Source organism: Capricornis sumatraensis, chromosome 15 (genome assembly GCF_032405125.1).
Source record: "Capricornis sumatraensis isolate serow.1 chromosome 15, serow.2, whole genome shotgun sequence".
NCBI lineage: Eukaryota > Metazoa > Chordata > Mammalia > Artiodactyla > Bovidae > Capricornis > Capricornis sumatraensis.
This window is the reverse complement of record NC_091083.1, coordinates 77,707,500-77,719,316: the sequence shown is the minus strand read 5'-3', so window position 1 is coordinate 77,719,316 and position 11,817 is coordinate 77,707,500. Positions and strand designations below refer to the sequence as shown.

The 11,817-nt window shown below is 43.8% G+C and overlaps 1 protein-coding gene across 1 annotated transcript; it reads right to left on the bottom strand.

Moving 5' to 3' along the window:
• Positions 1 to 1,267: 1,267 nt before the first annotated feature.
• On the bottom strand, positions 1,268 to 7,421 carry WFDC11 (WAP four-disulfide core domain 11). The gene is made up of 4 exons (XM_068986832.1): positions 7,226 to 7,421; positions 3,264 to 3,360; positions 1,834 to 1,975; positions 1,268 to 1,306 (listed from the first exon to the last, which is right to left on the bottom strand). Exons 1-4 carry the CDS (start codon positions 7,419 to 7,421, stop codon positions 1,268 to 1,270), a joined length of 474 nt encoding a protein of 157 aa, XP_068842933.1.
• Positions 7,422 to 11,817: the final 4,396 nt, after the last annotated feature.

Genomic DNA, 11,817 nt, shown 5'->3' with positions numbered 1-11,817 from the left:
CAGATGACACCACCCTTATGGCAGAAAATGAAGAGGAACTAAAAAGCCTCTTGATGAAAGTGAAAGAGGAGAGTGAAAAAGTTGGCTTAAATCTCAACATTCAAAAAACGAAGATCATGGCATCCGGTCCCATCACTTCATGGGGAATAGATGGGGAAACAGTGGAAACAGTGTCAGACTTTATTTTTTTAGGCTCCAAAATCACTGGTGATTGCAGCCATGAAATTAAAAGACGCTCCTTGGAAGGAAAGTTATGACCAACCTAGATAGCATATGCAAAAGCAGAGACATTACTTTGCTGACTAAGGTCCGTCTAGTCAAGGCTATGGTTTTTCCTGTGGTCATGTATGGATGTGAGAGTTGAACTGTGAAGAAACCTGAGCGCCGAAGAATTGATGCTTTTGAACTGTGGTGTTGGAGAAGACTCTTGAGAGTCCCTTGGACTGCAAGGAGATCCAACCAATCCATTTTAAAGGAGATCAGCCCTGGGATTTTTTTGGAAGGAATGATGCTAAAGCTGAAACTCCAGTACTTTGGCTACCTTGTGCGAAGAGTTGACTCATTGGAAAAGACTCTGATGCTGGGAGGGATTGGGGGCAGGAGGAGAAGGGGACGACAGAGGATGAGATGGCTGGATGGCATCACTAACTCGATGGACATGAGTCTGAGTGAACTCCGGGAGTTGGTGATGGACAGGGAGGCCTGGCGTGCTGCGATTCGTGGGGTTGCAAAGAGTCGGACACGACTGAGCAACTGAACTGAACTGAACTGAACCCATACCCTGTGAAGAACAAATTCACCAGAGACCTGCTCTCTGAAAAATGGAAAGAAAGGACTGCTTGCCAGTTACCCACATTAAAATGGCATGCGAGAAATAAACTTCTATTCTTGAAGTCCATGATTTAGCCTATTGCTGCTGCTGCTGCTAAGTCGCTTCAGTTGTGTCCGACTCTGTGCGACCCCACAGACGGCAGCCCACCAGGCTCCCTCGTCCCTGGGATTCTCCAGGCAAGAACACTGGAGTGGGTTGCCATTTCCTTCTCCAAATGATTTAGCCTATTAGTTCTAAGGTAATCAAATAGGGAGGCAAGGTTTGGAAGCAAGAGTTGGAAACTTATGTACACACTATAACAATAGAGGGGAGTGTAATATGGCATTCAAGGGGAGTGGAATGGAGCGGAAAAAAGTCAAGGACCACTGCTGGCATATGAATTTATTTGCCAAGGATTTACTCCTTCCCAGCCCTCAGTGAGGATGAACTGGTATCTCAGCGGGAGGCTAGGGTGTTAGCTTCTTCAGTGATTAGCTGCAAGAGAAAAAGGTTAGACGCTTAGAGGTGCTGGAAATCTGGGAAGCAAGAATTCATTCCCAAGCTTAATATTATTCATCTTCACCAGACCTTGGAACAAGAATACTTCATGTAACAACAGGTATTGTCCACTTCTGATTTGGAGGAGGGGATGGTATTAGTTCCCTGAATAGACGAAGGTAGAAATATGGGACCTGGGTAAGCTAAAATGGTTCATGGTAAATTCTGACTATGGATGCTATGGCTAGAAATCTGGACTGAAAACCAGAAAAACACCAAACTGTTGAAATATAGAATGAAGACATCACAGGCGTTGATTATATATTGAAAGAAACAAGGGGTCCCAAGCTGGTATCTTGGTCTATTTGACAGTGAATTGGCTTCCAGGTTTAGTGGACATGGTCTTCTGCTACGTTCGTGCCTGGATTTGGGATACCTCAGCCCTCTGTTTAGGGATAACAGCATCTGAGACGAAGGTGAGAATCAGTGATGACACATACCTAAGTGTGCATCTCCAAACTCACTGTATTTTCCCAGCAGATGTTTCCACAGTAGGTCCAGCAGCATGTGTGATTTATCTTTACACATCTAAAGTTTTTAGAACACCTGTTCTTACATTCTCGGATGGTTGGATCTCCCCAGCACTCCTGAAGGAACAAATCCCCCCTGAAAATGAGATGAGATGGTAAGACATTGGTGGGGCCATATAGACAAGTGTGGGAAGAGAAGTCCTTCATAAGCTTAACAGCTTATGTTAAGCTAGAGGGGCCCCTCCTAGATCCTGGCCCCAAGTCCCCACTAAAGTATCTATCTTCTAAGAAAAGTCCCCTTCCTTAGCCTCCTCATTGTATTTTCACTGACCCCATCGCATCTTCACTAAACTCTTAGACTTCTCTGCTCCCCACGTCCTATAGCGTTGCAGACTTCTGGGTTGTCTTTGAGCATCCTAGAGATAGGACTCCATATACTCCCAGCATTCATTTGCCCTTCTATAAAAGTTACATCTTTATAATGGGAGATCTCAGAGTCTGTGATAACCTCTACCCTTGTTATCACACCTATTTCATAGCATGGGAAACTAGACCAGGGAAAGTAAGAAATAGATTTGCCTCACTTTCTTCCCCTCCTTGCTGACCCTGCCTTTAATGTAACTCAGCCTCAGGACTTCGCTGGTGGTCCAGTGGTTAAGAATCCGCCTTCCAATGCAGGGGACATGAGTTTGATCCCTAGTTGGGGAACTAAGATCCTACATGCTTCAGGGCAACTAAATCTGCATGTCACAACTAGAGAGAGAGAAAAAAAGCATCCTATTAAAAAAAATAAAGTAATTCAGCCTCTCTCCAAATTTTTCTCTCTCTCATCTTATTTTCTTGGCTGCCTCCATTGATTTCATTTTCTCATCATATGGCCCCCAACATTGCTCCACTAAAAACCCATCTCATGTCTCTTTTCCATCTTTTTACATTCTGAAATATCCTACCAATGGGTCAGCTTTAACTCAAGCAGTCGTCCATTGCATTGGACTTCTGAAATATCCTACCCGTAAATTAAGGGTATGTATCAAGAAATGCCATTTGGTAAACATCAACGTGCACACAGGACACAGAGCTTCTGGAAGAATGGGAAAATATGGTAGCTCTGTACTGGTGCCCCCTCTCCTCCAAGATAGCCTGACATGGGAAAATATTATATCCTTATAATTTATGGCATGTATCTAAAAGCTGACAGATACTCATTGATACTTTTAAGGTTGGAAGAAGAAACATTGAAGGATCTCAGCTTGGGAATTTCTTGGATCTCTGTCTATAGAAAAGTGTCTATACACAAACGCTCCAACAAGTGGTCCAGGGAAGTGAGTCCTGGGTCAGATGTATCAGGCACGATACTTCTTCATTTGTCCAGAAATAAGTACAGCCCCGTCATGCCCTTTTGATCCTCAATCCAGCCTCGTCACCTGCTGCTGTATCTTTCCTTCACTCCTCCCAGCACAGACAGTAGTACCATACAGAGGGATATCATGAGGAGAGGTGTCCAGAACTTCATGGTGTTGACTGTATATATACGTCTGAATAGGTGTTGTCAGGAGTTCTTTCCTTCGCAGTTGCTTCTAGAGATCAAAAGACACAAATAAAGAGAGCTGGGAAGCAAGAGGAAATTCTCATGGAATTTCTTTACACTCTGTCCTCTAATGATTCTTCTTTGACCTCCACCACCCAACCACAGGTACAGACCAATTCTGGATGTTGACTTTGCTAAAAGATATCTTTCCATCTCAAGTTTCATGCCTTCCTTTTGCAGGAAAACTCCCCCCGCCTTTTTTCTTAATGTGCTATTTTCCCTTGATTAAAAAATAACTCAAGGGATTCCTGGTAGTCCAGTGGTTACGAATCTGCCTGCCAACACAGGGGACATGGGTTTGATTCCTGCTCCAGGAAGATCCCACAGCTGCAGGGCAATGAAGCCCACACACCACAACTACTGAGCCACCACTCCAGAGCTTGAGTGCCACAGCTGCTGGTCTATGTGCCTAGAGCAAATGCTCCACAACAAGAGAAGCCACCACAATGAGAAGTCCAGACACCGCAACTAGGGAGAGCCAGCACACGGCAACAAAGACCGAGTGCAGCAAAATAAAGAAATAAATCTTTACAATAGTGATCATTCAAATTTAGCTTTCAAAACAAGCTTCATGCCTTCCTTTTGCAGGAAAACCTTTTTTCTTTTTATTTTTTGCACGTGTGTGTTATTTTCCCTTGATTAAAAAAATGACTCAGAGGCTTCCCTAGTGGTCCAGTGGTTAGGAATCTGCCTTCCAATGCAGGAAACTTGGGTTCGATCCCTGGTCGGGAAAGTAACTCACATAGCACAACTAGAGAGCCCATAAACTGCAATGAAAGATGAGCGTGCTGCAACTGAGACCCAGCGCCAAATAAACAAATAAAATGTTTTTTAAAAGAAGAAAAAAAGGAAGTGAGTGGTGAGGGAAAGATATCACAATAAACCAGCTGGTAAAGAGATGGATTCAGCCAGATCAAGACAACCACAAGTGAGCAACTTCCATCAGTTGGGTGGGGGAAAACTCAAGCCATGGAACCACCCATGACAGAGTCAATTTGAAGCAGCACCAAGTCCCGAAAGTACAAAGTTCAAGAGTGCGACACTGCCTGCCAGAAAGAGCCGTCCTGACCCCTTCATCTATTCTTGCTCCACCACCTCCAAAATGGCTCTTAGCTACCTGCAGGAGGAGAGGAAAGAGCAAGGGAACTGACCGCTCTCTTTCTAGGTGTGGAGGGAACAACCATGTTAATTCAAGCTTAGTGTTTCAACTGTGCTTGGGCTTAGACTTTTTTCTAAATTTATTATATTATATTATGAATAATATGTTCTAGCATATAATACACTATTATGTTTTAAATGTAGGCAGTGATTAGAAAAGTCTAGTTCTGTACCCAAGCTCTCGTATAGAACCAGGAAACGAAGTAGCTCTTCTGGATATATTTAAATGGGACAAAGGACAAGACTTTCAACATATTACTAGTAACATTCCCAGTGAATATTAATATGTGTACCAGTAACACAGATCATTAATATTTTCCCATGGATCATAAGACATCTGAAAATTTGTGACTTCTCTTTCTTCATGGGGAAAAATGTCTTTGGAAACCTTGCACCTGAAATTCGATTAAATGCATTTATAGATGTGGAGGTCCTTGGACAAAGGATACTACCTGTCTCAAACCCTAGATGGGGTTGGTGCCAGTTTTTCCTGTTTTAAGATTAGTTTATTCTCAAAAACAGACTCACAGACTTAGAGAAGGAACTTATGGTTACCAGGGGGGAAGGGCGGTCTGGAGTGATAGCTAGGGAGTTTGGGATTAACAGGTACACACTGCTATATTTAAAGTGGACGGACTTCCCTGGGGGTCCAGTGTTTAAGATTCTTCAATTCCAATGCAGAAGGGCACAGATTGGATCCCCAATTGGGGAACTAAGATCCCATATGCCCCCATGCCTCATGCCATGGCTAAAGATTTTTTTTTAATTTTTAAAAATCAAAACTGATAACCAACAAGGACCTACTGTATAGCACAGGGAACTCTGCTCAATATTATGCAACAACGGGAAAAGAATTTGAAAAAGCATTTTTGAAAAATAAAAGAAAAGAGAGGTAGGATGAATTGGGAGATTGGAATTGATAAATGAACAAATGTATATACAGATACATGTATAAATGTGTAAAACAGATGACTAATGAGAACCTACTGTATAGTACAAGGAGCTCTAGCCCATGCTCTGTGCTGACCTAAATGACCTAAATGGAAAAAAAGCTATACATATAGATATATGTAGCTGATTTACTTTGTGGAACAGAAGAAAATAACACAACATTGTAAAGCAACTATACCTGAAAATTTTTTTAAATACAATTTAATTTTATCAATAATGGCTGTGGTTTCTCATAGCCTTAAAGAGTTAGACAGATAAAAGGAACCTAGAGACACATAACTCTAAAATGTTTAATCATAAAAAATAATGGTTTATTTTACCAACAGGATATACATGCTGTCTTATCAGTAGGAGGGAAATTCTCTCCCACTTGACACCACACTGAAAACTGTCAGTGTGGTATAGACAGTAAATTCCTGTGACTTTCTGGAGTCAGAGATTCAAATTCCTGTGAATTCCCAACCCCAACATGCCTAGTTTATTATAAGCTAGGTGTTTGGCTAATCACCTAATTTCTCAAAGACCCAGTTTCCCTGGATGTATCATTTTTGGGCTCCAAAATCACTGCAGGTGGTGACTGTAGCCATGAAATAAAAGATGCTTGCTCCTTGGAAGAAAAGCTATGACAAACCTAGACAGCATATTAAAAAGCAGAGACATCACTTTGCTGACAAATGTCTGTATAGTCAAAGCTATGGCTTTTCCAGTAAATAGATGTAAGGGTTGGACCATAAAGAAGGCTGAGCATGGAAAAACTGATGCTTTTGAACTGTGGTGTTGAAGAAGACTCTTGCGAGTCCCTTGGACTGCCAAAGAGATCAAACCAGTTAATCCTAAAGGAAATCAATCCTGAATATTCACTGGAAGGACTGATGCTGAAGTTGAAGCTTCAATAGTTTGGCCACCTGATGCGAAGAGCTGACTCATTGGAAAAGACCCTGATGCTGGGAAAGATCGAAGGCAGGAGGAGAAGGGGATGGCTGAGGGTGAGATGGTTGGATGGCATCACAGACTCGATGGATGTGTCTGAGTGAACTCTGGGAGTTGGTGATGGACAGGGGGGCCTGGTGTGCTGTGATTCATGGGGTTGAAAAAAAAAGAGTTGGACACGACTGAGCAACTGAACTGAACTGAACTGAGATACATCATGGTTCTTATTTAGGAATAATACTTCAGTGAGTATTAACAATAGGAACATTCTCTTCTGTGATCACAGTACAACTCTCACCTTCATTTAACATTTCTAAAATCTTTTTATCAAATCTACCATCAGTATCCCATTGTGTAAATTCACCCAGTAATGCCCTTTGTCTTTTAAGAGGTTGAAATTTTTGATGACGCTAGACAATTTTTTCTTTTAATTAAACATTCCTCATGTGGGGTTTGTTTGCAATTTCTTCATGATTAGGTGCACATTATACGTTCTCCCTGAGACTACTCTGAAGACAATAATGGCCCACGTATTGCCGACAATACATAGTGTCATGTGTATTGTAGACAATACATAGTGACTCGGTGTCCATCTGTCTCATCTTTCTCTCACTTTCTCCACTTGAACATCAAGGACAATTACTTCTTTTCTAAAGGGATAGTGTTGTTTTAATCTGGGAGCATGATTTGGACACAAGCCACAAATGAAAGCATTTTCAGGCTCACATTTCCGGCCCCAAGATTCTGACCTTCACCTACCTCTGAAGTTGTACGAGTTGGAAGTGCCGGTATTTATGGACGGCTGGCTCTTCTTCCTCGTCTCTGCAAACTGCCGAGCCCTTGCACACAGGGAATCTGATGAGCGGAACAGAGCTCGAAGGTTCAGAATGTAATCATGGTTCTGGTTGTGGCAGACCTGGGAGTTCTGCCAGTAAGTTGGGTACGTATAGAACATTGTCCCTAAATTCCTATAAAAAGTACTCAAGGAGTACTTTTTTTTTTTTTTTGTCTCTTTGTGCTGCAGGCAATACAAGTAAAAGCCAAACACTGGAGAACTGCAGGAGCCTTCCCTCCCCCAACACACACATTTCCTGGATGTCTGGGTGATTGTAAGGGTAGTGAAGGATCTGCATATCTATTTTTTGCTAACATTTGTGTGATGACTTTTGTAACATCGTATCCATCTCTATGTTAACTTCAACATAGTTAGTGTCAGCCTAACACTACCTGAGCACAATGTCCTGTGGGTTTTGAGCTACTGAAAAAACAGCTCTGCCAAGAGAGCTTGGAAAGGCCACCTAAACGGAGATTTACAACACAGACTTAACCTGGATTCAAACTCTAGTTCCCACTTACTTTGGGTGAGTCACTAATCCTCTCCATGCATCAATTTCCTCATTGACAAAGTGGATTAATAGCAGTGCCTTCCTCATAGGGTTATTGTGAGGGTTCCATGAATGATGATCTGTTAAGCACTTAGAACCAATGTCTGAAATACAGGCAGTGATTGTAAGTTAGTTAAATCAACAAATGAGAGTGTTACCCAATGAAGTGTCAAGCATCACCCAGTTTAATACCAAATTTACTACCTGTCAGATATTTAACAAGTATTAGCTAGTACTGTCAATGACCCTATGAGTTTAGTCCTATCATTCCTATTTTACAAATGCAGAAACTGAAACACAGAGGAGTTAAGCAACTCCTTGAAGTTCTTAAGGGCAGGATATAAATAAATAAATAAGAAAGTAAATAAGTAAATAGATACAGCGTAATTGTGGCTATCTAATTTTAGCTGTTTTCAGAAAATCCATACAGATCAATAAGGAGCAAATAAATCACTCCACACATGACCCTCAGCCTAATGAAGAAATAGAGAATGTTATAAATTTCAATTTGTTAGGAGAGAAATAAACACCCTAACATGGCAGATGCAGCGTCAGAGTCCACGTTTGTGCATGCGTGCTTAGTCACTCAGTCACGTCCAACTCTTTGTGACCCCATGGACTGTAGCCCACCCGGATCCTCTGTCGATGGGATTTTTCAAGCAAGAATACTGGACTAGGTTGCCATCTCCTTCTCCAGGGGATCTTCCCGACCCAGAGATTGAACCTGTGTCTCTTGTGTCACAGGCGGATTCTTTACCTGCTGAGCCATCAAGGAAGCAGAGACATATGAAGACCACAGAGACTGCATGTCTGTAAATGAGGTAAGGGCACCAGGCTTAGACCAGGACGCAGACAAAATAACCCTCAGAAAATGGAAGTCTGAATGCAGATGGAGGAATGCTGAGAAAAAGGCTGACATCTACAATAGATCCCTGGTTCTGAGAAATCAGAAAGAGAGGTGCAAGTGCAAGAAACCTTAAATAGGCAAACACAGGAAGACACCGTTTCTCAGAGTGCCAACAGTGACACAGAAAGGGCAGTGCCTCTTGTAGACTTAGAGGCTGTGGGGAAGAATGAAGTTAGAGAGGAAGTCAGTGGGTCGTTAGAGTCCACACACCTGATTATACTGGTGACTCATTTCCTCTGGAACTGATCAAGCTCAGTCTCATTTATACCATTTCCATTTGATAATGAACCGCCTCTATGCACTGCCCCCCCACCCCATTTTGAGACTTCATAGATCAGATAACCCCCAAGTTGTGATGGAAACTTCCAGTTGCAGAGTGGTTTGATGTCCCCTGGTTAGACATGGGCCTTTTCCAGGATTTGCTAGCAAGGAAAAAGCTGCTTTAAAAATGGAAACCATCTGGCAACAGAAGAGAAAGTCTGACCTCAACACAGGTGTGTATTCTTTGATTCTCCTGTTGGAACTTGCAAAGAGACCAGTCAGCATCTTAATCAACCACAGACACTTTGTATAATGCATGTGCTAGGGGCTAAGACCCAAGGGGCAGGCAACTTGCAAAATATCCTGGACCTGTTGCAGAAATATTCCTTAATCTGGATTCCACTCAAAACTAGCAGACTTGGATTCCCCTGGTGGTCCAGTGGATGAGAATCCGCCTGCCAGTGTCGGGGACATGGGTTCAATCCCCTGTCTGGGAAGGTTCCGCACGCTGCAGAGCAATTAAGCCCGTGTTCTAGAGCCCAAGAGTCACAACTACTGAGCCGGCATGCTGCAAGTACTGAAGCCCATGTGCCTATAACCAGTGCCCTACAACAAGAGAAGTCACTGCAATGAGAAGCCCAAGCACAGTAACAAAGAGTAGCCCCCAGTCGCTGCAACTAGAGAAAGCCCATGTGTGGCTCTGAAGACCCAGTGCAACCAAAAAAAAAAAAAAAAAAAAATCAGTGAATTAATTATTTTAAAAATCTATCAACCTTATGTTCCCCCAGAAAGTCAATAAGAACAGAGTGCCCCCCAAGTGGCCTTTATTGTCTCCAAAATCCAAAGAGCTCCCCCAAGGGAATTCCCTGGTGGCCCAATAGTTAGGACTCGGTACTTTGATTGTTGTGGTCTGGGTTCTGTCCCTAGTTAGGGAACTAAGATCCTGCAAGCTGTGTGTCATGGCCAAAAAACAAAACAACGACAACAAAGCAAAGAGCCCCACCACGTACTGTGTCTTTCTTCACGGTGGGCAGCAGAAGGTGCAGCAGCTTGTCTGCTGCCTCCGAGGGTCTTTCCTTTATGCCTGGACAGCTGGATCTCTGGAAATGTTACCAGCAGGGCAAGTCCTGGACTATCGTCAGGTGTCAGACTACTGTCAGTCTGGACTATTGCCCCACCCTCTGGCATGCAAGTGCTAAAGCACCTAGGATGCCTGCTATTTCCACTCTCTACGGCCGGTGAGCAGAGTGTCACAGGTATGACGAAGCTGGCGTGATGGTCCATGGAATACCAAGGGATCAGAGTCTCTTCAGACTATGAAGTCAAAAGCCCAAAGAGATGAGTTAGTCCTGGAGTAAGACACCGAAGGTCTATTGCTAGGTCTGTACACGGGAGAAAGCTACTTCCGATTATCTTGGTTGATAGGAACGAGAGGTAAAAATTTGTTAGGATAAGACTGGAACTTGAGAGGAGAACAAATCATGCAATAAATAAATATACAGAGAGACAGACAGGCAAGTAGATGAATGAATGAATGAATGAGGCACAGCAACCAGGAGCCCATGTGTTTGTCACAAACAGATCAGTCCTGATCTGCGATTTTCTGTAGGCAGGGACTTGACACTTTGGAGACCCGCATCATGGCAAAGTCTGCACTTGTTTCCTCCTTTGTCTCCATAGATTTCAAGGTCTTCCAAGGGACCCCCTACTCCTCCCTTTTATGTAATAGAGAGGCCATTGTTTATTCTAATAAGAACAGAACATGAAGTGGTATCCGGGCAAGCACTCCTCCTGGCCATAGCATTCTAGATGTAGCCTCTGAGTTCTCTAGAGCAGGGTGGACTGTCCAGACAAGGTCAGGGTACCAGTTACCACAAGGGAGAAGGGCAGCTGCTTCTAGTAAAATTCATAGTCCACAGTGGCAAGGAATAGGTCAGCCTGGTACCTAAGATATACCCATGAAGTAGGACACAATGGACTTGGACATGGGAGGAGATTCACAATATGGCTCTCTGGAAGGTGATTTTGCCTCTCTTAACCGTCTGTCCCAGGGTGTTTGAGGGGATAGCCAAGCACTGGGAAAATGCTTGTCGAGTGAGGTTATCTGAGGAAGTACAATGTAAGAGCTCCTTTAGAGCATGCCCTTAGCACCCAACTACCTCCAATGATGTCTGAGTTGCTAGTGGATCATGATCTCTTTCCTAAGGCCCCCTTGGCTGAGAGCAGCTCTTAGCAAAAGTGGAGGAGACCCTGCAGTACCAGAAGCCCTGTGATGCTCCTGAGATGGGTCGGAGGCTCTGGGCCGATGGAGGCATGGCGTGTCTCCTTCACTGATGCTCAAAAGGAACCACTGGCCTGCAGCATAGCACCACATTCCCACCTCCAGCAGGGTCTGCCCTCCCGAGTTCCTCACAATTGACCCCATGTTCCAGCTGGACACATGTGCCCGGGTGTCTGGACTTAGTCTCAAGACCACATCAGGGAAGTGGTTGTACAGAGTAGTAGGGACTCTGGACCCCAGGGATGAATTTCTACTGATTTACCATGAAATCAGGGGCAAGACCGAAGGCATCCTGTGCCGATTAAGCCTCGTCACATCAGCCTGAACCAAATGTTCCTCCCTCTGGATTAAAAAAAGAAGAAAGATGAGGCCATAAGGAAAGGTTGGGACCGCGCAGTTAAAGGAAGGGCCTGGAGTCTCAGGGGTCGCAGGCCGGGCCCCATTCCATGAGCAGCCTGTTGGTGGTGCTGGAGTGGGGACAGCACAGGACTCACTCTCCGCGGACCGTCCCACTGGG